General features: G+C 42.7%; 2 protein-coding genes across 2 annotated transcripts in view; both read right to left on the bottom strand.

Moving 5' to 3' along the window:
• Positions 1–2419: 2419 nt before the first annotated feature.
• LOC133008671 (vesicular glutamate transporter 2.1-like) lies at positions 2420–12434 on the bottom strand. Its single transcript, XM_061075930.1, has 12 exons — positions 12349–12434; positions 10697–10952; positions 9566–9684; positions 8407–8521; positions 6791–6878; positions 6451–6537; positions 5140–5282; positions 4907–5056; positions 3940–4072; positions 3745–3855; positions 3522–3649; positions 2420–2749 (listed from the first exon to the last, which is right to left on the bottom strand). Exons 1-12 carry the CDS (start codon positions 12432–12434, stop codon positions 2420–2422), a joined length of 1746 nt encoding a protein of 581 aa, XP_060931913.1.
• A 2221-nt stretch (positions 12435–14655) lies between these two features.
• The window catches only part of LOC133009696 (mucin-2-like), an 18827-nt gene continuing 7251 nt past the window's right edge, over positions 14656–26231 (bottom strand). The window contains 31 exon segments of the mRNA XM_061077233.1: positions 14656–14876; positions 15010–15133; positions 15221–15260; positions 15360–15488; positions 15717–15815; positions 15938–16060; positions 16191–16231; positions 16319–16423; positions 16531–16708; positions 16804–16835; positions 16924–17024; positions 17214–17283; positions 17412–17587; positions 17701–17911; positions 18005–18188; positions 18309–18556; positions 18649–18823; positions 18976–18995; positions 19037–19143; positions 19245–19423; positions 19676–20668; positions 20774–21034; positions 21089–21454; positions 21593–21793; positions 22139–22877; positions 23190–24507; positions 24693–24821; positions 25077–25233; positions 25320–25559; positions 25870–26166; positions 26168–26224. Coding sequence (XP_060933216.1) covers positions 14666–14876; positions 15010–15133; positions 15221–15260; positions 15360–15488; positions 15717–15815; positions 15938–16060; positions 16191–16231; positions 16319–16423; positions 16531–16708; positions 16804–16835; positions 16924–17024; positions 17214–17283; positions 17412–17587; positions 17701–17911; positions 18005–18188; positions 18309–18556; positions 18649–18823; positions 18976–18995; positions 19037–19143; positions 19245–19423; positions 19676–20668; positions 20774–21034; positions 21089–21454; positions 21593–21793; positions 22139–22877; positions 23190–24507; positions 24693–24821; positions 25077–25233; positions 25320–25559; positions 25870–26166; positions 26168–26224 — 7311 coding nt within the window. The 3' untranslated portion in view covers positions 14656–14665.

The raw sequence follows: 26231 nt of genomic DNA, 5'->3' as shown, positions 1-26231 counted from the left end.
TAGTTTATTAAGTCAGAGGATTCATGTGAATTTTTAACCCTCATGCAGTCATGTAAAGCTAAATAATGTGACCATTTGCATTTATTACCAATGATTGTTGACTTAAATGCTATTATTATTATATAAGTTACTTGAGGTATTTCATTAAAATTGCAAATGAACTGTGTCATCAGTCTAATAGGTTTTGATTTCTCATATGTATAAACTAACAATCCCAGTATTAGCTACAAAGGCAAAAGGACAAGGTGACCGTTCTCGTCACCAACATTAATTCTTGATTCAAACTTTCATTAGAAGTGTTTTATAATTTAAAACTCCAATGTGCTCTGGAATTAAACAGTATTGATTTGCCACGTGATTGGATTTAATGTGGCGAATTGGTCAATAAGTGTTGCACATAACACGGTTGACCACAGCTGGGAAAAAGAGAGGCGGTCACACTCGGGAAAACTGTGTTGCAAGTATAATACAGTGGATTTTCTTCTTTCCTGTACAATTCAGAGAGAAGTGAGATGCTGCTAAAAGATTTAAAGGTTTTTCATATATTTTTGGCACCTTCATGACACGTCAGGAGCAGATTTTACCCGACACATTGAATCCAGGAGTCTTTAGAAAGACAGACAATGATCCGATGGTCTGTAAGGCTGTAAGCTCCAGTAACAGCGTTAACACTTTGTATACCTCTCTCCTTCCACCAATTACCAAGCTACAGTGTCCAATACTCTCCAATGGACTCCAGAGACCAACGCCATTGATTTACTAATGAGAAACATGGAGAGAGTATAGGAGATGCAGGACACTGATTGGAGAAGGTGGGTAACTGGTTAGTCTTGCTCTGCTCTCCGAGGAGCTCTAACCTTCAAATAGCTGAATAAAACACGTCCTCCTGTACTACAGTATATAGCACACCAGCACACAAGGTGAAACAATGTTTTTTTTAGTTTTTTTATAAAATGATATGAGCTTTTTTCATAACACTTTTTGACATCAACATACCTCTTCATTAAACACAATATTAGAAGCCATAAAATCACATTTATCTGTTTTACATAAACTCCAGGCACAAAGCCGTAATAGCATCTTTTGGTCATCTTAAAACAATCTTAAATATTCATATATTTTTAAAACATCCTTGCAGAATCCGTACAGCAAACGAAGTAAGAGAAGTGTTCAAAGAGCAAATAAAGTCGGTTGGAAGAGCCATCTATTAATTCATTATTTCATGAGGTCCACTCAAACGTGACAATATCAAATTTTCGATATCGATTAAAAGTACTTTTGGTGACGATGAGAACAACCGGAGAAACACAAGAGATCACAAAACCTGGTTGTTCATATACAGTACTGCATTCCTCGCCGTCAAAACGCAACATTACGTCCCGAGGGCCATGAGCACTAAAGCCGGACTCTCCAGACACCAGTAATTTGTTAAAACACACACCTTATTGTTGATCATCACATGACTCCAAAACAATCACAGTTAGATACAGCAAGCCAGTGTTACGTTACAAAACAGGATGTGATGGGGTGGCGGCTGGTACACAGAATTTATTGCAGTGCACACCAAACATCAAGAAACAAGGCCTTCCGCGCAATCACCATTGAAACTTTTTTTTTTTTTTTTTTGATTTGTCTCACATCACAGCCAGAACCTGATAATGAAAGTTAATTTGATCATTATTATTATTTTAATGGCAGAAGACACTTTATCTAAGAACAATGCAGTATAGGCGGAATGAGGACTACCAATGACCGTGTGGTGGCTGCATCTGAAACATTGATCTGAGCAAATTCATGCAACAAACACACTAAAACTCTACGGTTCAACATCACTCACTCTATTTTTGTCGTGTAGTATATTATAGGCTTTGCTCGAGTAGACCTTTTTTTTGCAAGCAGACATCTCCCTGAAAAGGTACTGTCCATGAAAAATATGGCCTTTTTATATTCATGTTAACACAGATCAACGACCCAAAATCCACAATAGTCTCACAGAAACAGTATACAGGTATATACAGTACATAAAACACGTTTGAGAAACAGAATAGAATCTTGTTTTTAGAATACTTATTGTTTCAGTGCAATCAGAGTGGTATGTCAGAGAGAGACCCTACACGATGGTCGACTGCAGCGTCATGTTGTTCAAGTAGATTGATGAGGTTAGGGCGTCTAAGACGTACAACATGGGCCTGCAGTTTTCTTTTCAACCCCTAAGCTCTACTGTGGGTACAACATGAGAATCTAATGAGGATTGTGCTGCATTGCAATTAACTACTTCTTTACATTGGCTTCTTGAAACTAGAAGTAACTGTCTTACTTGAATACACGGAATGGATTTAAATCTCTAATATAATGCTTAATTGTGCAATCTGCGGCGGCGAGTCTGGTTCTGCACACAGACTCACCACAGCTGTCTGGTTTAAGAGTAGCCGCGCTCGGCGTATATCTTTCCTGCCGGTTCCTGCACATACTCCTCAGTCTTATCCCAGTCCGACACCCAACCTCCGTTGAGCTGCGAAGTGGCCCCGTAGGTTTTTGCCGGGCCACCCATCGCGCCGTAACTCTGCGTGATGTCACCCGTCTCCTCCGCCAGTTCATCCTCCTCGATGAAGCCGCACTTCTCGTCGCTGGTTTCCTCGGGGTCGGCCCATGGCTGTTTCTCCCCAGATGCAAAGATCCCATAGAAAATCACGCCCCCATAGTGCACCAAGGCAGCGATGAGGAAGACATATTGCCACTCTTCCCTGGTCTGGGAACAGAAAAAAGTAGTTGTAGCCCAGTTGAGTCACTTCTTAAAAAAAAGGGCGCCACTACCTTTTTTCTCATTCAGCATATATAGGATATATATTGTTTTTGTCTCTTTCTTCTTCTCATTATTTATATGGACAGAAATTATCCGAATCAAAGTAAGTTGTGAGGCTTTTTACTTCTGTTTCCAGGCCACTATCAATCAGATCTAACCAAACCAGACCACAACCACAACATCTTCTTTTAATGTTAATATTGTTACTTGACTCGTACAAAATGTCTGTCTGTCTGTACTCTTCAGCAATTTGTCTACAAAGTAAGAGGACAGCGTTTGTTTTGTTGCAATCGAGCCGAATTACAGTTTTTATTTTGAAAAGCTGTGAACTTGGGTCGGAAGATTGTGTCGGTAGCCGAACAGATCGACATGTGATGTATTAAAAAAATTACACAGGGTTAATCTTTACACTTATATACAAACCAAACAGATTAACAGAAATAAAGCGAATTCTGTTTCTTTTTATATTATCCATTGACCATAAAATCTTCACTGCCCATAAACCAGGTAGGATGAACACAAAGTTGTTGAACTCCCCTCTGCACCATAGACTTTAAAAAATATCTATCTTACAGTTTATATCTATATTCTGAAGAAGCACCTGAACATCACAACAGCTCAAGTGAGCAGCCCATCCCAAACAGATATGTTTAGACGAGGAACTGCACCAACACTTAAAATTCAAACCATACTTTCAGGGGCAATATAAACAGCTCACCTTGTTCTTTGTCATTGCGCCCACTATTAGAGGGCAGACCATCCCAGACAGGGTTCCCACACCGTTGGATATACCCATGAGGATGCTGGCATAGCGTGGAGCGATGTCTAAATGGTTGACATTGAAACCTACAGAGCAAAAACAGCAAATACTTTGAGTTTGCTTTGTATTTGAACAGAGACGGGATAGGATTTGAGACATAACACCCAGTTGTAAGACTCACCTGATATTGCAAAACCACTAAAACCCACGGCCAGAACTAAGAAGGAGATAGCCATCCCCTTACTGTGAGAATAACCAACCACTAATAAGAAAGTGGCCTCCATCCCGAAGCCTGAAAACAACAGAACAAAGAGTCGACTGATGCACTGATGACAAATATATATTGATAATAAAGACCTAATGGTTAAAGCCTCACCTCCACAGTTCATGATTTTTCGGACCGTGGTGGTGGACATAATGTTGTGGGTCCGCAGATAGTCGGCCAACTGGCCACCTAAGGGCACGATGATGGTCATGACCAGGTGGGGTAGAGCCGACACGACTCCAACCTGAGGATCCGTGAGAAACATCCAGTGATCTCCCAGCCTCAGAACAAATCTTTGTCTGTGCTTCAAACTCTGACTCCACCATCACATCAGAGCAATAATTCATGTGCAGCAATCCCAGTGTGTCTACAGGCTCGTCGTGAGGCTGAACTCCAGCTGCCAAACCCGCTTGATTCATGCTCCACACACTCACAGGAGGGCAAAGATTATGTATCATTTCAGATTCTGCCATTAGGAATATACATTCATTCAACAAGAAGGAAAATTCATCAAACTGAGCATCTCTTCACAAAACTGCCCCAAATTTCTACAAAGATCATTTGTGTAATCGCACAGTTTTTCTTGTTGTGGAATATTTATAGCATAGGACAGTCAACATAATTCCTTTTGTTTCATTAAAACCGTTATTTAAAAGTCAAGACAAAACATTTGACAGTGCACACTGAGTCATTTCATTTGAGATGTGATTGTTCATTAAAGTGTAGTATCAAGTGCTTTGTGAGTTCTGTTCACTGAGGATCAGTTTCATAACTCAGGAGAATAAAGATCCAGAGTTTAAGTGACACCAACTCTTAGACTTTCATTTGTGAGTTATTTCACCAGACGCATCGATGTTAGAAGCTCGTCGTCAACTGTGCACAACATCACTCACACTCCAGCCACATTCTTCTGCTCCTAACAACGAACTGTAACAACAATGGATTTGTGGGAACACTGTAGAACACGATACAAACCACAACAAACCCTATTTAGCTCTGAGCTAAGAATCTTAAAAATAAGATCAAATTTATGACCTTTTCCAGGACTACTACCAGGTATTATGAGGGATTTATTTACCTTGCTGATTTCAAAACCAAACACCTCTTCAAAGTATGCAGGCTGGCTGATGAGGAGCAGATAGAACGTCCAGCTCCTGCAGAAGTTGGCCACGATGATTGCATAGACGGGCATGGAGGTGAAAAACTTCTTCCAGGGGGTCTTATATTTCTATCAAAAGAAACAAATTGTCAGCTGAATGTGCACTAATCAATGTCGAGTGATAAATAAATGGATACAGGTTGAGGACTCACGTCCATTGCGCCCATCAGCTGGCAACCTTCCCCGATGCTCTCCTCGATGTATTGCCGCTCCTCGACGGTGATGGTCGGGTGCTCAGCTGGACTCTCATAGGACACCAAGACCCAGAACATGTACCAAACAATCCCAAAGCATCCTGAAGAGATCAAGAGAGAAAATAATCAAGCTTGGTTTTCTCTACAGGATTAACCTCAAAACTATTGTCCAGTCGACCTTCATGTCAGTCCTCGTCTATGGAGATATTCTATACTGTCATGCAGCCCCATCAACTCTCCACCATTTAAACCCAGTATATCACAGAGCATTACGCTTCATCACAAATGACAAATGCCGTACAAATCTTTGTTCTCTGTGTCACTCGGTTGAATGGTCTGCATTACAAACAAGGAGAGACAGTCATTTCATGTTGTTCATCTACAAAGCTCTGCTGTTCAAACTTTCAAATTACCTAAGCTCTCTCCTCTCATTTGAAACCAGTACAAACAGCAAATAATCCAGTAGCTACTTAGCCTTAGAATGTTGAACTACAGTCCTGTGCTCCCCTTGGTGATTTTAAATTTGACTCTGTGATGTTTTTTATGAATCTTGTTACTGTTTTTATTGATTGATTTATTTTTTTATTGCGTTGTTTTGCTGTTCATCGTTTGTTGCTGATTGTGAAAGTGTCTTGTTCTCAGGCCTCTCTTGGCAAAGAGATATCGATCTCTGTGTGACTGCTTGGTTAAATAAAGATTGAATAAAAAATAAAAAACATCAGTCACACATAAACATTATTTTAAATCATAGTGGCTGGAAAGCAATAGTCTGCCCAGTGGAGATTGGCTGCAGAGATTTTATTGCAACATTCACCATCAGGTTGTTTAAAGATCTAGGTATCCACAGACAAGCCCTGCACCAGATCATAACTGAAACTTCAGGGACGGCTGAGCGCTGCAGTGGCTCTGGATCAGGAGGACAGACCCCAACTGGGCCCCACAATTTCAGGGACACACACCCTGTGCTTCACCTGTGGTCGGACTGCCTTATCAAAGGGTGTCATGTGATTTAAAGGCCGAAACACATACTGACAGGAAGGTTAACAACTGATGATTCATCTTAAACATCTGCTGATGATCCCTGAATATCTGCTGGTGAATGGCCACTTCACATCAAACTACAGGAGAAGACCTTCAAACATACAAGGGACATTCACCACATTGTCCTGTGTTCTCAAATATCCCAACGTTTTCGAACATTCATTGTAAACGTTATGTGATCTTTTATAAGATGTTAAAATTCAATGTATTCACGAGGGAGACACTCACCGTACACGTAGAAGACAGAGGACCACCCCGTGTACTGGACCATGATCCCAGCCATAGGCATCGCTATCACCGCGCCAGCATAAGATCCTGAACAACACACAATATTATGACAAAGCAGAAATTGATCCTGGCGGCTTGTTCACTGAGAAGTGTGGTGTAGTCTCAGTGTTTGGGGACAAGTGTGGTCAGCACACATTTACACACATTGTGGGGGAAATATTTTGTCGTCCTAAACCATCAGTGCATTGGAGAAGTAATGTGATGATAAAATCTATATGATACTATTGAGCCGATGGCACATTTGAACAGAAGCATGATTATGTGCGTGTAGGTTTTGTACCACAGAAGGAAATGGTTGCCAGACGACTTCTCTCCAGAGGTGGCGCCCACTTGCTCCAGATCCCGTGGCATGCTGGGTAAGTGACTCCCTGCACGGTGACAGATGACATGACAGTCACACACTGATCTGAACAACACACACATTGTCCTTCAGCTCTTTGATTTGTCATGTATTCGTTAGAGTAGAACATGTTGGTGTATGTTCAAAACATAATTACGGGCTTACATTTATGATACCTGCCTTCTGGACTCTCAGACATTCTCAGAGAGTCCTCCAGATGTTTATCTTAGAAGTTCTCTACCTTTTTGAAATGACCTTTGACTCTCAGAGTGACCTCTCACTTGCTAATGGATGGGAGTAGAAGAAATGTTCTTGACCAATGTGTCTTCATGTTCGGACACAAAAACATGTCCATCTTTAGCCAGAAATCCCATAGGGGACGGCATTTACCTGAAGTCATGGGCGGAACCAAACTCTCTATATAATGTGTGTTTGACCAAGGCCTGTCAGACTTCATCTTTTGGCTGTGTGATTTCTCCGAGTCTCTAGAGCTCGTCTTGACCTGTGAAACTTCTGTGTAATAAACACTCTGTTATACTGCAAGTTCTGGGTCCGCGGTCTTTTCCTTCATCATCAACTTCTACAACCACATCAACCTCTCGGCCGACCAGAATATACATCAGATTCTCTAAATCTATCAATACAATTCATATCTACTTTTCCACTTCCACTAAATAGAATTGACATGATGTGTAGATATTCTGCCTGATTGACGCGGTCTGTCCTCATTTGCCGACAACACACAAGACAAATTGTAGTTAATAACAGACGATCTGATATGCATCGCAGCTGACCTTTCTAATCGAGACTAATGGCTTAGGTGTGAGTCGGAGCAAATTCAAGCTGACTACCTGCTTCACGGAAGAAGAAGGAAAAAACTGAGCTGCTCCCATTAAATCTTCATTACACACTAAGTGGCATACAATCAACTATTGATAGACACAAATTGCTGAGGCTTGCAGTGAAATGCTAATGTTTAATTTGCAGTAACAAGTCGACGGTTGCTGAGCACAGGCCACTCTGGCGCTCTCTGGCTCCCTCTCTCTCTCTCTCTCTCTTTCTCGATGGTCATGAGCTGCTATTGAAAAGAGAATATACGCAGCCTATCAAAATAACAAAAGGACGACCTTCGGTCTGATAACAGCATCTCTCTCTGAAACCATGTTTTTTCTCCTGAGCTGTGGGATCCGCCTGTATCAAGTGCTTTTTATCCCTTTTGTGATTCTATGTGAATATGGAGCGGTTTCGTCCTGGCAAACAACGCACAATATCGCTGCTACTCAGGGTTCCACTGTATGTTCATTGCTGTTTGTTGTTTGTGGGCTAATCTGACAATTATATACAGTATAATGGAGTGTCTTCACAAGGGGCTCTAATTTCCAGTGTAAACCCGGAAGTTCAGCATGAAACAGAGGATTTCTGCAAAATCATGGTTAAGTATTGAATTTAATTCCATTAGGGGTCGGGTTCAGTTGTCGCCTTCAAAATGAGGCATCATTTTTTCTTTTTGAAAAGGTCAAAATCTGATGTGCAAAGTGCAAAGTGTGTGGCTGTACCTCCACCAACCCTTGCAATATCCTCACAAAGATGACCAAGCCATAGTGCCGGCGAGCGGCGGAGGGGATGAGCATGTTCAGGATGGACGTCAGCACGATGGCAGCCCCGAAAACCCTGGACAAACAGTGCATCATGAGCCATTGTCGAAAATATTATCCAAACAAGATCATCGTCTAATTCAGCAAGAAAAACATACATTGAAAATTCCTCATAGAGGTTTAAAACACTCGTTAAATAAGAAATAGCCAACAGAACATTATATTGTGTTTTTTTTTTCCTAAGAAACACTGATGAGGAAGATAACTCAGTGCTAATTGGATGCCAAACACACACACACACACACACACAAACACACACACAAACACACACACATACACACACACACACACACACACACACACACACACACACACCACACACCAGGCAGTTCTTCAGTTTCCAGGGGAGTGAGGACAGGAGGTGTTTGCAGCAGAAGGCGTTAGTGAGCTCAGCTGATTTGGCATGATGGAGCTCCTCTTCCTGCATCTTATTTAGGCTCTGTTTCCCTCATGGAAAATCTCTTTTAGAGTCTTATAAATTCTGACAACGTGACCTTGTCCTATTTTATCTCTTGTGCATCCATATTATAGAATACAATGTACATGGTTATATTAACAAGCGGATTTGTTGGTTTTCTTCCACAAAAGGTTGTTCTCTATTGTCATTTTTCCGTTCCTTTATTCTGTTTCCGTTCCAAAAATCAGTTGTCAGTGAAATAATGTGCTATAGATGTGGTGAAATCATAACTAAAATCATCAGAACAGGTCTTTGGCGGGTGTGGTTGCCCTGCTGCCTGTGAACATAAAGGATTAGACACGGTGGTCCCGTGGGAGCTCATTAACATGAGGAGGCACGCCCGGCGGGCCTCAGCCAAATCCCCCCTTTATCTGCTGTAAGGTCAGACTCCTTTTCTCCAGCCCTGACGTCCATATGACTGACTAACATCACCAATATTACCCCCCCCCTCCCCCCACATTTACATTATAGATCACAACATGAACACGTATATCCATATATAAGATGAGGGGAGGGGCCAGATATTTATAAACCTCTTCTCCTCACACTCGCTCCCACACTGTTTGGTCACATCACGATCAAGTGATTCCTTTTTTTTTTTACCTGTTTGCGGCCAATCTAGAGGAGATGTACCCTCCTGGAATCTGAGTGACGATGTAGCCCCAGAAGAAGGAGCCATGGATCATCCCCACCGTCTCTGGGCCCCAGTTGAATTTTGCTTTCTTTCAGACAGGAAAACGATATTAAAGATAGATATTATAATATATATAAATACATATTGAAAGACAGTGTTGTTAAAAAGTATCTTTACTAAGTGGACAACAGTTAATTTGATGCCTTTTTTTGCACCATTCATGTCAGACACTTTTCTCATTAGTGTTGCAAATGATTTGTGTTGCACCTGATATCTATTGCACTTCCAAGTAAATTAAATTATATTCCAATTTGTATAGAGCCCAATCACAACAAACATTATGGTCGAGATCCAATATTATAGAGAAACCCAACAGCTCCCACATTGAGCAGACTGTTGGCGACTGTGAAAAGAAAAAAAAAACAGACTCAATGTGGGGCGGCCATTTCCCTCGACCGGTAGGAGAAGAGAGGAGATGTGGGTGGGAAAGAGCGGAGGGAGAGAGAGAGAGAGAGAGAGAGAGAGAGAGAGAGAGAGAGAGAGAGAGAGACAACTGGGTTATATCAGTGATATATTATATGTAAGCTCTGTCATACTAGTTGTTGTACAGAAAATAATAAGAGAGACCTTTATATGTATTTGTTAATGATTGCAGCACCAGGTTATAATATCGGGATCTTTCACTTGCGTTTACCTAAAAGTTGTTTTGGTAGGTATTCTTCTGTAATCGAGGATTAAGGGCAGAGGATGTCTAAAAGTGTTCTGAGGCTAATTGCGATTTGTGAATATGGGCATTACAATTGCTTGGGGATATTGATCAAATTCTACATCTAAAAGAATGGAAATTGTAGATTTTGCGGCAAATTATGAATGAAAATAAAACATCATAAACAACCTACTTTGTCCATCATGTAAAATACATAATTAAAATAACCACAGATGTGCTCAGCTGAGTTTTTTCAAGTGGGTTTAGACATTGAAACCAATCGAGCAGTGTATTGGCTCAACCCCTATACCCAACCCGCGTGTGTCTGTGTATGTGTCTGTGTGTGTGTGTGTGTGTGTGTGTGTGGGCGTGTGGTTTTTTGGGGAGGGGGCACCTCTTTGATGATGATCTCGCCGTTCACGTGGATGGTGTGGTTGTTCACCATGCTCACGATGGCCACACCCAGGTTACACCGGATGCCGAAGGAGATGCAGAAGCCGAGGCCGCTCAGCATGGCGATGATGTACCTGCGCGGCAGCCCGAAACACGTGCAGTCGCACAGGGGCGTCTTCCGCTCCTGGTCCTCCCGGGGTCTCCCATCCTCCGTCAGCTCGATGGCCTCACCTGTCTGCTGACGCTTCTCCAGCCTCCTGCACCACAACACCACCACATGCTCCACTTTAATAAGACGCCAAATTTACGCACAGTCGAGAAGGGGATCCATGGGAATTAAAGATCCAGGCAGGTTGAAGTGATTTAAAAAGCTGTCAGTGGGATTTATTGCAGATATAGATTTATAATTCTTCTGTAAAAAGAGCAGAAAATAAACCTCCTGTATTTATCCTGTATTTATTCACATCCTTAAGGCTATTCCCAGCTTTTCCTCTAGAGAAAATTAGCTCCCATCTTCCCATTGTGGCCTCAACAATGTCTCCCTATATGTTTAAATGGCACAGGCCCTTGCAGGCTGCACTGTTTTATATAAAATCAAAGAGGGTTTTTTTTTCTTTCAATTTCTGTTTTAACTCTCCACTCTTTCTGCGAAACAAAAGGCAGCCAGGCAACGGAAGAGAAAATGACCTTCATACCGCATTGCAGCAACATCAGCACCATCGCTGCATGTTTGGAGGATTTTTTTTAAATGTATTTTTCGCTCTTATCTTTTTTACATTTTGTTTATTCGTCCTCGGCGTTTTTTGCTCTGGAATTTTATCGCAGGATTCTGAGGTGTAAATAAAAATGTATACATATGATTTAAAACGCGAAGGCCTCATCCTGTGTAACACCAGGCCTTGTTATACACCTTAAATAAAGCCGACAGATTTTTTTTTTCGGTCACCTTTCTGTGTTTCACGTTCAAATGGAGCAGGTGCGAAAACGAAAGATTAAAAGAATAACTACGTGCCTAAATCATCAACTTATATTAATGCATCTTCAAAATGATTCTTATATTCACATTTTGTGATTTTTATTCAACCGCTGGCCAATTTATTTGCAAATCAAATAAGGATAAAAAGAAATTCGACGTGTTCATCAGTGGAAGGAATGTTCCCCTACACCCAGCTTTCCCTACTATCATCTAAAAAAAATGAGCATCTGTTTCTTTTATTTCACCATGGGTTGCTTGTGTCACTGTAAAGAATGTAAAAAGGTATTTGATAGGAAGTCAATCGATCTTGGATTAAAACAGGTGGATACACAATGTAATAGATATCCCCCGACCTTGTGTCACGACTCGTTCTGTTGCATTAATTATTAAAAAACACCCACAGCCGCTGGTGGAGGGGGATCATCCTCCTGGGAAATATCTGATGCTTAGATATTCGGGCCACACCACTGCTGCTTTCACAATCCCACACCCCTGATTCAGCTCATAAACACCACATTTAAATTATAACTCAGGAATAAGCAGGTTTTTAACAAACGCGTGCATTGTTTTATGTGGGTTTCCTAACATCTGGATGTATTCTGTGTTTGAATCCTTCGTCACAAATTGAATCGGGTGATTTAAAGACATGCAGGAATATCCTAATTTCGTCTTCTTACCTGTGCAGCTTCCCCAGGGCCTTCCCTGCGATTTGTTTGAGCCCCTCTTTCGAGGTGGGCACGGCTCGCTCCGTGTCTGGCTCCATATCCGAAATCAAAATTAACGAGATTTTTCTACAACACTACGACAAATGGGAGTGCAGCATAAAATAGCATATTGTTGAGATATATAATCCAAATAGCGCGATTCTTCCTTTTAAACGGAAAACGTCTCGAGGTCCCGAAGAAGACGAGGCAGAAAATGGAGAAGGAGGAGAATCGCGTTCAGTCTGCTTCCACAGTCACTAAACAGCAGTCAAATAAGTCCGCTTGTGCCTTGCGCAGTGTTAATCCATGCAGTGCCATCCTAAAATCCGGCCAGCGGTCAGAACACACACCAGACTGGAGGTTAGAAATAATAAAAGTGAGATATTCTGGTAAGATTCTTGCACAAGCCGGAGAAGGTGGAGGTGAGCGGAGCTGCGGTGAGGATCTGAGGTGAGGCAGCAGTCGGAGCTTCAGCACCGCGGACAGCGCACAGCTCCTCCACCTGTCAGCGGCTCCGCGCACAGCCCCTCCTCCATCCGTTCACACAGCCCCTCTCCTCTAATTCAATCACACTGCAAGAGGCTGGAAACCTTCACTGATCATTATCGTGTAATGTTCTAATGTTCAATTCCCGTCCCCATGTTGTTTTTAAAGGTAATACAATCTTCTTTTAAATCATCCATAAAATGTTAAGTGAACACATTGTCCAAACATTTTCAGCCTAGCATTCTCAAAACGTGTTCAGAGGTCGTTTTTATGTTTCAAGAATGTTCTTATGTTTTTTGAACCGTTATTCAAACGTGTTATGGTGACAGCCTTGATAGACCAACGTTGCTAAAACGTTTTCAGGGGCAGGGTTTTTTAATATTTAATAAAATGCCATCATATTTATCATGTTTTTGATCGGTAAACATTGTCAGAACCGAAGCAACCAAATCAACCAAGAATCTCTTGAAATGTGACGTTGGAAAAAAAGTATTCACAAACTATATTATAATGACCACATGCCCTCAATGGTTGGTGCCCTGCTGGCAATAAGGACAATGGGGTCAGGACACGTTGGCCTGATGGTGGCACACCAGGCAAATGAATGAGGTCACTCAAGTTGACAGGGTTACATATTTTCCCATTAATGTGCTTCCCAAATTTCATATATTTATATATAGACAGTAAAAATGGAACATATGTTGGTACCCATATATCTGTGATTGGCCAATATCAGCAGGTAATAACTGGGTTCCAGCCCCTCACGCACTTCAGGCCAACCACCCATCAATGCGAAAAAAGTCAGACCTGAAGGCCCACCGGTACAATGCATGGCTCTGATCGAGCAAGCTTGAAATATGTCTGAGAGGTTTTCCACACAGCTTGGTATTAAAGTGTAAGTGCACCAACAATCATTGGGGCCACTGATGTATACAACTGGACTTCAACCTGAATGACAGCGAAGGAGCAGCATTTCCTTCAAATTTGTAAAAAAAGCGCCATCTAGTGGCAAAGGCATACATTTGTGTAGTGGAACCATGTCAAAACGAAATGCTCAAGTTGGTTACAGGCAGACAGACCAATGTCAAGATATAACACCACTTCCTTTAAAAACGTCTTCATCTGACTTCATAAAGCCTTCCTAGCACAACACTCTCACAGATTTCTTGTCACAAGAGTGTTGTTACATGAATTACCAACACACTATGTATGTTGCTTTTAGAGTGTATGGACAAAATGAACTATTAATGCTTATAGTCCCAATCAGACTTCGGTTGTGGTGCCTGTCAGCCTCTTGTGGACACAATGAGTAAGAGAACATAATAAAAGCAAAAAAACTGATCCTGGCAAAATAAATGATTAAATATATCGCATTCGGAATGTGATGATATAAGGACACAGTGACTTTGAACTTGACCTGTGTTTGATTATTCCTTCCGCCCCTGTGTATTTAGTCTTTTTGCTCAGTATTCTATGTTCTCTTTTTCTCTTACAACACAAGCAGGTAAACATCCCTCAAATCTTCTAAATAAGTTCAAAAGTGCTGGTTTATTTACGCTATAGCAACATTACTTTATATCTAAGCTGAAAGTTAGTTCAGCAGCAACAAACTGTACTGTTATTTATGGCAGTACCAGCTGGATTGGCACAAACAACATTTGAGACTGAACAGAGTTGCAACGTTTTAATTGATAAATACTTGCATGACAATGACAGTTAATTTGTAAGAGGTGTAATGATTGGTAGAACTATATGGGAGTAATCTTTACATCCCATATCCATTAATGTGATGATGATTATTTTGCTAGACTAGTGTGAAGCTTCGCCTCCTGCGAGCAGATTTTCCAGGAGGTGTAGTGCAGTCTCTGTGGCCACAGCCACACTCCTCCACATATGTGTATATGTAGGGAACCACGTCTCCATTCAGGCAGTTCAAGTCCACAGTGCGTCTGCTGGCCTTTGTCTCCTTACAGCAGGAGCAGGAATGCTGCAGAGCAGCTGCTGCCTCAGAGTACCTGAGGGAACAAGAGGCAGGATGAGTAAATGAACTACAAATCTGCACAAACTGCACCTAAACATTTTTAACTTAACTATGTGCGTCTGTGACTTTCCACAAGATTCATGACCTATCCACGACCTCACACTTACTTGGTGAAAGTATTGCAGGATCCTTCACAGTACGGCATGTCTATCCTCTCAGAAGATTGACAGCTGTTTTGCGTAATCACAATTTTCATGGGTACTAACTTGCAGCCTTTCTCCTTCTCTTCACCTTTTCAGAAAAGACTCACAATTAGCATGTTCTTATACAAACACATTCAACCTGTGAAGAAAGAAGTGAAGAGATTTTCCAACTTACATATTTTACAACAACCATTGGCTGCAGTCTGAATTGTATCCTAAGGAGGAAAATAAACAGCGTCAACATTATTTGTTTTAGTTTAGGTCCTCGCAGACACCCAGTCGATCCGGATTCTTTAGAGATAAGTGATACTTACAGGTTGGCAGTTGCTCTCCTTGAAAGATGGACACACGATATGTGAGCTGGTCGTTACTAAAGTCTCACCGCTCTTAATACAGGTGTGATGCTCACACATGTTCTCAGGTGGTGACCAGGTTTCTCCCGGCTGGAGAGCAGTGTGATGGACACACACACACACACATACACACACACACATACACACACACAAACACACACACACACACACACATACACACACACACACACACACACACACACACACACACACACACACACACACACACACACAGACACACACACACACACATTTAAACACTGAGGTACTTCAGGATATTACTCTTCCAACACTCATGAATCACAGTCCATAACTCACCGTCAACAGATGCTTGGTACCGTTCAGATTGAGTTCACAGTGTGTCTGTACACACTTTCCACAGCATACTTCTGTATCAGTTTCCATATATTCATATCCCTGAGAGAAAGCGAAGAGTTAAGTTTCCAAGTTCAAAGTGTTCACTAACTCTGAGAGATGCTCTGACGAAGAAAAAGCAGTGTTTTCATGTATATGACAATAATCATTTATGTTTCTCTTACCTTGTCACAGGTTTCTTGACATTGCTTAAACTCGCATATTATTTGGAATAGTCCAGTATCGTTATGCACCTGATTACTACAGGTACAGTCTTGACAAATCTGAACAGGAACTGGAGAACCAGGCTTGCAAACAAAAAAGGAAATGGGTTTTTGGCCAGCCAGAATTCAAAGTTCCTCAAGATTCGTGAGAACAAAAGTAATATTTTAACAAATTATTGGACAAATCATTCTCTTATATCCATTTCTTGTTTACCTGGTACTCAACCCCTCTGTGGACACAAACTCTTTTAGGCTCTAGAAAAGAATAAGACAACAAACATTATGTAAAAAAGTCTGTGTGGTCATTTTTGATATAAATACAAACTGAATTAATGACCTCACCACATGTATGTTCTAAACAGCATTTCCCCTCAGGGACACTGACGACTGGCATAAATCCAACTGGACACTTCATGCTGGTAACTGGGCAAGTGCTGCTTTGACATTCTGTGGAGATGGTAAATGATAATAGTAAATGATAAAGCGCCATCCAGAAGAATCCTTGTTACTTTAGAACGTGGAAGAAAAATGTGCACTGATGCTGATTGTCTTACGGCAAACAAAGGAATAACAACAGCTGTCTGACGGATTCGTTTGGTTGACAAGGATGAACCCTGGACCAGTGCAGCTTTCTGCAGGTGGCTCTGGGCAAACCTTGGGCTTACAGGTCACAGTCTTAGTGGACTCCTCGCAGAAGCAGCTTTGGCATTTGTACTCAAAGTGCTCATCGAACTGAAAGAACACACCACAGCAGTTTTTTTAATTCTGTCTTTCAAGGAAACAATACATGTTTGGATTTAAGCTGATGTTGAAGAGACATGGCTCACCTCACGAGGAATGCCCTCGGGATCAAGACACCCTGTTGGAAAATGAACAATCCTGTAGGACTTCATGATTGAAACAACATATCCAGTTCATTACTAAGACTTGAGAATCACCACACTTACCACACTTATCAACACACACGCCAGACTCTTTGTTGAAGAGTTTCATTCCATCTGGACAAAAGCAGCCCTCGGTAGTATAGTTCATCATTACTTCATCAGGACTGAAATATTTGATGATGACGACAGAAAGGTTAGGTTACATCATTTCTTTCAGATCAATGAAACAGAGTCTTTTACTTCTACTATTGTTAATGAAAAATATTGATTACCATATCCCATTAGGCTTTTATTCTCTGTCACCTTCACAGTGACCCATAAAAAGACTACAAACCTTTGTTGGTAAAACTTACTTGTCTACGCAGGAGGGCTGTTCTACAGGACCACATGGTTTGTAAACTTTGTTTGACGGGCAGTTACTTGCTGTTGGTGGAGAAAATAGATCAATTGGTTATTTTTAAAGTATTGTTGTGTAGTGTTTAGTGTGTTTTGATTGCAACAAATCTAATTTGATTCTTGTGATTCCTCAACACTTTGAAATAATGACATACCACACAGTGTAGTGTGGTTCCTCCAGTTTAGGCAAACCCCAGCCTGGGCACAGGCAGCAGCATAAGTCTGCAAACTTGTGCACTCCACTACTGGGTTTGAAACATGGCAGCTGTCAAAAACACAACCTCGGTAGAAATTCTCAGGGGAAACAACTGGATGGCACTCCGCAAAGATGCTGTGAATGTCAAACCAACAAAAACACAAATCAAAAAACTCTATTGAATATTGATGACAATATGTCAAAGTTTAGGAATGTTTATGAACTACAGTGTATTACAGAATGCCTACCTGCTTCTCAGAAGGTCGCACAAGCTATCCTCCTTGCATGGAATTAACTCTGGTGGAGGTGGAGGTACTTTGGTGGGCACCACAGATGGTAACTCACAGCTGGGTTGGTTAAAGTCTTTTGCAAGCCAAAAGTCAGCCATCACTGCACAACTTTCAATCAGCTGGCCCCCAGGCAACCTGCAGTCATTGGCCTGGTTGTTGTCACACGTTCCTGACAAGTGAGTAACAAAAAAAGGTAAAACAACAATCTGACCAAATACTAATGATTTTCATATATGACAACAGGAGAGTGAGAAGCTCTTACCACAATGGCCCTGAGTGTTATTGCCAAAGTATTGAAATGGAAGGGTAATGGTAAAGCCATTTATATCAAATGTTACGACCACATTTAAATGGGGGATCTCCAGAACCATTTTAAGGCCAGAACTTAAGATCTTAACGCCGTATTGTGAATAAGGTAGCTTCAGAGGTACTCCATTTTTCAGAGCCTAGAGAGAAAATAAATATATTATTTGCTATGACAAAATATCAACACTGTAATTTCATTGAAAATGAAGAGATTTTCAGAACGTGATATAAAACTGCCATATTGCCGTTGATTGTTTTACCTCCAACTGTGCTGCTCCCATTAGATTATGATTTATAAGTTTGAACGCTTGCGAATGATATGATATAATCAAAGATCGCGGACAAGAAACATCTTCAGTTGGATCACAATAGACGTTGTCAATATAAATCTTCAGCCCAGTCTTTGGTGAAATCTCTTCCATCAAAACGTAAGTGCAGTTTCCTTGGTAACTGTAGAACAATCCATCAAATGTGATGTAATGAGGATCTCCCCAGCCTTCACATACACCTAATGACAAACAAGAAAAACTTTAAAATCCAATACGTATTTACAAGAGTAAAGAAGTATGTTATACATCCTTAAACAACTGAATTGCTTACAGGGACAAACATAATGATGACAGCAGTAGTACTCGTCATACACAAGAACTGGTTCCAGTTCGTTGGCACAAGTGATGGGCACGGGGGTTGGACATATGTAGTCAACAATTACAATTGTATTGTTCTCAAGGCATTTGGCCATGGTGCAGTTGCAGAGAAAGAATGTCTCATTTTGCTAAGGTAGAGAGAGAGAGAGAGAGAGAGAGAGAGAGAGAGAGAGAGAGAGAGAGAGAGAGAGAGAGAGAGAAACGGGTAAAATCAGTGATATTTAGAAATCTTGTGCATAAAATGTAAATGTTTTTTAAATGTAATTCAAATATACAAAACCACATTGATAACATTATTCACTGTTTGTATAGAGATAAAGTAAGATGGTTCTTACTGTAACATTCCAAGTAGGACAGGTAGGAGGTATTGTTGTAGGTGGAGATGTAGGTGTAGGTGGAGGTGTAGTTGTGGGTGGAGGTGGAGGCACAGGCGTGGTTGTGGTTGGCTCTGGCGTTGTAGTAGGAGGTGTGGTTGTTGTGGTTGTAGACTCTGTGGTTGTGGTTGGCTCTGGCGTTGTAGTAGGAGGTGTGGTTGTTGTGGTTGTAGACCCTGTGGTAGTGGTTGGCTCTGGCGTTGTAGTAGGAGGTTTGGTTGTTGTGGTTGTAGACTCTGTGGTCGTGGTTGGCTCTGGCGATGTAGTAGGAAGTTTGGTTGTTGTGGTTGTAGACTTTGTGGTTATGGTTGGCTCTGGCGTTGTAGTAGGAGGTTTGGTTGTTGTGGTTGTAGACTCTGTGGTTGTGGTTGGCTCTGGCGTTGTAGTAGGAGGTGTGGTTGTTGTGGTTGTAGACTCTGTGGTTGTGGTTGGCTCTGGCGTTGTAGTAGGAGGTGTGGTTGTTGTGGTTGGCTCTGGCGTTGTAGTAGGAGGTGTGGTTGTTGTGGTTGTAAACTCTGTGGTTGTGGTTGGCTCTGGCGTTGTAGTAGGAGGTGTGGTTGTTGTGGTTGTAGACTTTGTGGTTGTGGTTGGCTCTGGCGTTGTAGTAGGAGGTGTGGTCGTTGTGGTTGTGGTTGGCTCTGGCGTTGTAGTAGGAGGTGTGGTTGTTGTGGTTGTAGACTCTGTGGTTGTGATTGGCTCTGGCGTTGTAGTAGGAGGTGTGGTTGTTGTGGTTGGCTCTGGCGTTGTAGTAGGAGGTGTGGTTGTTGTGGTTGTAGACTCTGTGGTTGTGGTTGGCTTTGGCGTTGTAGTAGGAGGTGTGGTTGTTGTGGATGTAGACTCTGTGGTTACGGTTGGCTCTGGTGTTGTAGTAGGAGGTTTGGTTGTTGTGGTTGTAGACTCTGTGGTTGTGGTTGGCTCTGGCGTTGTAGTAGGAGGTGTGGTTGTTGTGGTTGTGGTTGGCTCTGGCGTTGTAGTAGGAGGTGTGGTTGTTGTGGTTGTAGACTCTGTGGTTGTGGTTGGCTCTGGCGTTGTAGTAGGAGATGTGGTTGTTGTGGTTGTAGACTCTGTGGTTGTGGTTGGCTCTGGCGTTGTAGTAGGAGGTTTGGTTGTTGTGGTTGTAGACTCTGTGGTTGTGGTTGGCTCTGGCGTTGTAGTAGGAGGTGTGGTTGTTGTGGTTGTAGACTCTGTGGTTGTGGTTGTCTCTGGCGTTGTAGTAGGAGGTGTGGTTGTTGTGGTTGTGGTTGGCTCTGGCGTTGTAGTAGGAGGTGTGGTTGTTGTGGTTGTAGACTCTGTGGTTGTGGTTGGCTCTGGTGTTGTAGTAGGAGGTGTGGTTGTTGTGGTTGTAGACTCTGTGGTTGTGATTGGCTCTGGCGTTGTAGTAGGAGGTGTGGTTGTTGTGGTTGTGGTTGGCTCTGGCGTTGTAGTAGGAGGTGTGGTTGTTGTGGTTGTAGACTCTGTGGTTGTGGTTGGCTCTGGCGTTGTAGTAGGAGATGTGGTTGTTGTGGTTGTAGACTCTGTGGTTGTGGTTGGCTCTGGCGTTGTAGTAGGAGGTGTGGTTGTTGTGGTTGTAGACTCTGTGGTTGTGGTTGGCTCTGGCGTTGTAGTAGGAGATGTGGTTGTTGTGGTTGTAGACTCTGTGGTTGTGGTTGGCTCTGGCGTTGTAGTAGGAGGTTTGGTTGTTGTGGTTGTAGACTTTGTGGTTGTGGTTGGCTCTGGCGTTGTAGTAGGAGGTGTGGTTGTTGTGGTTGTAGACTTTGTGGTTGTGGTTGGCTCTGGCGTTGTAGTAGGAGGTGTGGTTGTTGTGGTTGTAGACTCTGTGGTTGTGGTTGGCTCTGGCGTTGTAGTAGGAGGTGTGGTTGTTGTGGTTGTGGTTGGCTCTGGCGTTGTAGTAGGAGGTGTGGTTGTTGTGGTTGTAGACTCTGTGGTTGTGGTTGGCTCTGGCGTTGTAGTAGGAGGTGTGGTTGTTGTGGTTGTAGACTCTGTGGTTGTGGTTGGCTCTGGTGTTGTAGTAGGAGGTGTGGTTGTTGTGGTTGTAGACTCTGTGGTTGTGGTTGGCTCTGGTGTTGTAGTAGGAGGTGTGGTTGTTGTGGTTGTGGTTGGCTCTGGCGTTGCAGTAGGAGGTGTGGTTGTTGTGGTTGTAGACTCTGTGGTTGTGGTTGGCTCTGGCGTTGTAGTAGGAGGTTTAGTTGTTGTGGTTGTAGACTCTGTGGTTGTGGTTGGCTCTGGCGTTGTAGTAGGAGGTTTGGTTGTTGTGGTTGTAGACTCTGTGGTTGTGGTTGGCTCTGGTGTTGTAGTAGGAGGTTTGGTTGTTGTGGTTGTAGACTCTGTGGTTGTGGTTGGCTCTGGTGTTGTAGTAGGAGGTGTGGTTGTTGTGGTTGTGGTTGGCTCTGGCGTTGCAGTAGGAAGTGTGGTTGTTGTGGTTGTAGACTCTGTGGTTGTGGTTGGCTCTGGCGTTGTAGTAGGAGGTTTAGTTGTTGTGGTTGTAGACTCTGTGGTTGTGGTTGGCTCTGGCGTTGTAGTAGGAGGTGTGGTTGTTGTGGTTGTAGACTCTGTGGTTGTGGTTGGCTCTGGCGTTGTAGTAGGAGGTGTGGTTGTTGTGGTTGTAGACTCTGTGGTTGTGGTTGGCTCTGGTGTTGTAGTAGGAGGTGTGGTTGTTGTGGTTGTAGACTCTGTGGTTGTGGTTGGCTCTGGTGTTGTAGTAGGAGGTGTGGTTGTTGTGGTTGTGGTTGGCTCTGGCGTTGCAGTAGGAGGTGTGGTTGTTGTGGTTGGAGACTCTGTGGTTGTGGTTGGCTCTGGCGTTGTAGTAGGAGGTTTAGTTGTTGTGGTTGTAGACTCTGTGGTTGTGGTTGGCTCTGGCGTTGTAGTAGGAGGTTTGGTTGTTGTGGTTGTAGACTCTGTGGTTGTGGTTGGCTCTGGTGTTGTAGTAGGAGGTTTGGTTGTTGTGGTTGTAGACTCTGTGGTTGTGGTTGTCTCTGTGGTTGTAGTAGGGGGTTTGGTTGTTGTGGTTGTAGACTCTGTGGTACTTTGTGTCTGTGTACTCTCTGATGTTATAGTTGTATATTTACTGACTTGGGGGCCAGGTGTTGGTTCTGTTACTGTAGGACCTGTTACTAATGATTCAGAAGTAGTTGTGCCCGCAGTTGTTGTTGTAGACTCTGTGGTTGTTGGCCCTGTTGTTGTTGTTGGTGGTTTGGTTGTTGTGGTTGTTGTTGTAGGCTCTGTGGTTGTGGTTGGCCCTGCAGTTGTTGTAGGTTGTTTTGTTGTTGTTGTAGACTCTGTGGTTGTGGTTGGCCCAGCAGTTGTTGTAGGTGGTTTTGTTGTTGTTGTAGACTCTGTGGTTGTGGTTGGCTCTGGCGTTGTAGTAGGAGGTTTGGTTGTTGAGGTTGTAGACTCTGTGGTTGTGGTTGTCTCTGGCGTTGTAGTAGGAGGTTTGGTTGTTGAGGTTGTAGACTCTGTGGTTGTGGTTGGCTGTGGCGTTGTAGTAGGAAGTGTGGTTGTTGTGGTTGTAGACTCTGTGGTTGTGGTTGGCTCTGGTGTTGTTGTAGGAGGTGTGGTTGTTGTGGTTGTAGACTCTGTGGTTATGGTTGGCTCTGGTGTTGTTGTAGGAGGTGTGGTTGTTGTGGTTGTAGACTCTGTGGTTATGGTTGGCTCTGGAGTTGCAGTAGGATGTGTGGTTGTTGTGGTTGTAGACTCTGTGGTGGTGGTTGGCCCTGCAGTTGTTGTAGTTGGTTTGGTTGCGGGGGTTGTAAACTTTGTGGTTGTAGTTGTAGTAGGAGGTTCTGTTGTAGATTCTGTTGTCTCTTTTGTACTTGAAATTATAGTTGGTGTAGTTGTATGAGTTGTGTAATCACATGGACAACATACTCTGATCTTATAGTCGAAACACTTACGTCTACGCTGGTCCTCTTTTTTACATATTAAACCAACTCCCAAATCACAACTGACAACTTGGCCCATTTCATCCTTAAATTCATCGATGGTCAAGTGAGGATAATCTGTTGCTCTACAATCAATTTCTACTGGTGTTTGGCAAATTTCTTTACCGCTTTTTGTAATATTCTCATATGTTTCCCAGTCACTTTTGTCCGTTATAGGGTCATGCACATTATACCATTCTGACCACTCACACGGTTCAATACATGGGGTTGTGCCAGATGTGGTTGTGGTTGGCCCCACAGTTGTAGTAGTAGGTTTGGTTGTTGTGGTTGTAGGCTTTGTGGTTGTGGTTGGCCATGTAGTAGTTGTTGGTGGTTTGGTTGTTGTGGTTATTGTTGTAGACTCTGTGGTTGTGGTTGGCCCTGCAGTTGTTGTAGGTTGTTTTGTTGTTGTTGTAGACTCTGTGGTTGTGGTTGGCCCAGCAGTTGTTGTAGGTGGTTTTGTTGTTGTAGACTCTGTGGTTGTGGTTGGCTCTGGCGTTGTAGTAGGAGGTTTGGTTGTTGTGGTTGTGGTTGGCTCTGGTGTTGTAGTAGGAGGTGTGGTTGTTGTGGTTGTAGACTCTGTGGTTGTGGTTGGCTCTGGCGTTGTAGTAGGAGTTGTGGTTGTTGTGGTTGTAGGCTTTGTGGTTGTGGTTGGCCCTGTAGTAGTTGTTGGTGGTTTGGTTGTTGTGGTTATTGTTGTAGATTCTGTGGTTGTGGTTGGCCCTGCAGTTGTTGTAGGTTGTTTTGTTGTTGTTGTAGACTCTGGCATTGTAGTAGGAGGTTTGGTTGTTGTGGTTGTAGACTCTGTGGTTGTGGTTGGCTCTGGCGTTGTAGTAGGAGGTGTGGTTGTTGTGGTTGTAGACTCTGTGGTTGTGGTTGGCTTTGGCGTTGTAGTAGGAGGTGTGGTTGTTGTGGTTGTGGTTGGCTCTGGCGTTGTAGTAGGAGGTGTGGTTGTTGTGGTTGTGGTTGGCTCTGGCGTTGTAGTAGGAGGTGTGGTTGTTGTGGTTGTAGACTCTGTGGTTGTGGTTGGCTCTGGCGTTGTAGTAGGAGGTGTGGTTGTTGTGGTTGTAGACTCTGTGGTTGTGGTTGGCTCTGGCGTTGTAGTAGGAGGTGTGGTTGTTGTGGTTGTGGTTGGCTCTGGCGTTGTAGTAGGAGGTGTGGTTGTTGTGGTTGTGGTTGGCTCTGGCGTTGTAGTAGGAGGTGTGGTTGTTGTGGTTGTAGACTCTGTGGTTGTGGTTGGCTCTGGCGTTGTAGTAGGAGGTGTGGTTGTTGTGGTTGGCTCTGGCGTTGTAGTAGGAGGTGTGGTTGTTGTGGTTGTAGACTCTGTGGTTGTGGTTGGCTCTGGCGTTGTAGTAGGAGGTGTGGTTGTTGTGGTTGTAGACTCTGTGGTTGTGGTTGGCTCTGGCGTTGTAGTAGGAGGTGTGGTTGTCGTTGTCGTTGTAGTATTGGCACATTCCTCCACGCAAGTCTCTGTGTGCTCATCATATATGGGCTTATCTTCTGGGCATACAGGGTAACAGCCTGTAAAATTCACAACATGAAGTATCATAATATTATAAACGTAAAATGTAAAATCTTTGTATTTGAGTTGCTTTTATAATGAAGACTGAAGCTGGCCACTGGATGTCTGAAGCTTTTTTGTTATTTTGTTGATTCAAAAAAGCTAAATTAATCATAGCTACATTCACTGTGAGAAAATGTCATACCTTCAAGATTGGGTATAGGGTTAATACAAGTTCCTTCAAGATTTAGACAGGTCTTGTAACAAGGTGTGTGACAAGGGTTGTAATGCCACTTGCAGTCATCTGGGTTGTTGTAATAGTCACAAAAGGCAGCTAGGAAGAAAAGAGAAAAGACACGTAATGTATTTGGAGTAAAGGATATGTTGATCCAACAAAACTACATTAAGTATCATGAGGTTAACAAGAACTCAAACCTGAACAGGTTTAGTTTGAACTAAAAGACAAATATCTAAATATCTAAATGCCAGGGCCATAAGAGCTTTGTAATTTAAAAAGAGATTAATGGGCCAGAAAAGTCTGATAAAACAACATTTTAATGACCAAACGGTACAATTGTTGTTTACTTACGACAGATGTCTGGAGTTCTCCATGCAACACAGACATCAGCTTCATTACAAGCTTGAGCATAAGCTGCGACTGCTGTGCAGAAACACTCACAGTCTCCTCCAGTGTCACAGGCACATGAGTCTTTCACGCAGTTTTCATAAAATGGAAGGGGGTTTACCTGCTCAGTAATAAAAAATTGATGTATTTAATATTTCCAACAACAGAACTTTACGTGATGATAAATTAGAAAACAGCTCGTATCACCTTATTGTGGCAGCCTTTGAACGTTGGCCCGGTTATAATGCTGCACATCGATTTTGCCCAGTGATGTCGATTGGGTGTCGCTTTGCAAGGGTCGATGCTTGTTTCCGCATCTGGGCAGCTGCTGTGCACTTTCCAGCTGTTTGCAAATTCTGTGGGAGTGCTCACCTCCAGCTGACCCTGGGTGGTGAAGTCATTCTGGACATCACCGTCGAAATCTCCGCACAGGCCGCATACCTTTCCCTGCACAGACAAAAGGAGTCGGTGACTTCTATTACATGGCGACAATATTACATTTGAGTATTCTTCACACTCTTGAGCATTAAAAGGAACAAATCTTGGCTATGCATAAATATATTTTGATATTATAATACTATATGGTATCATGAATTGTGAATATTATGCCTCAACTACCTTTAGATCAATGGTAATGCATAGCAATATCATTATTTGGTGTTGATCTACAAACATAGCTTCACTACAGATGAGGAAAAAAGGTTACACCATATTAAATCTCTCAGTCATCATCACCATAACGACTACTGTGACTCACGCTGTGCTGGGGTTCCAGGAGGACACGAACAGTTGTTTTGCGATCCCACATCACTGCCACACCAATGGAAGATTCTACCACCAAGTACAAGCCAACCTTTCTTATTTTTATCGGAATATCAGGGCCGTGTCCCAGGTCCATCACTTCGTATATACCCTTTGCTAGTTTGATTTCCGTTCGCTGAAAAAGTTAAAAAGATTTCTGTTGCTTTGACTGTCACCCAAAAAAACTGCAATTTGATTTATCAAAAGGTCTTGAAATGTCAAGGCCAGGTAACAAAACAGGTGTTGTTTGGGAATCTTACCCCAAGTTGGATCCTGATAGTTTTGGAGCAGGTGGTGCCTGTAGATCCACACGGTACA

Source organism: Limanda limanda, chromosome 8 (assembly GCF_963576545.1).
Source record: "Limanda limanda chromosome 8, fLimLim1.1, whole genome shotgun sequence".
NCBI classification, from domain to species: Eukaryota; Metazoa; Chordata; class Actinopteri; order Pleuronectiformes; family Pleuronectidae; genus Limanda; species Limanda limanda.
Note: the sequence above shows the minus strand (reverse complement) of the source record. Positions and strands in the feature narration are given on the sequence as shown.

Excerpts from the sequence above, each read along its gene's own strand:
- LOC133008671 (XM_061075930.1), bottom strand. The coding sequence starts at position 12,434 with ATGGAGCCAGACACGGAGCGAGCCGTGCCCACCTCGAAAGAGGGGCTC. Across the intron at positions 8,522-9,565 it reads TCTAGATTGGCCGCAAACAG|GGTTTTCGGGGCTGCCATCG; the intron begins GTAAAAAAAAAA and ends CTGTTTGTCCAG. Across the intron at positions 2,750-3,521 it reads GCGCAATGACAAAGAACAAG|ACCAGGGAAGAGTGGCAATA; the intron begins GTGAGCTGTTTA and ends TTCTGTTCCCAG.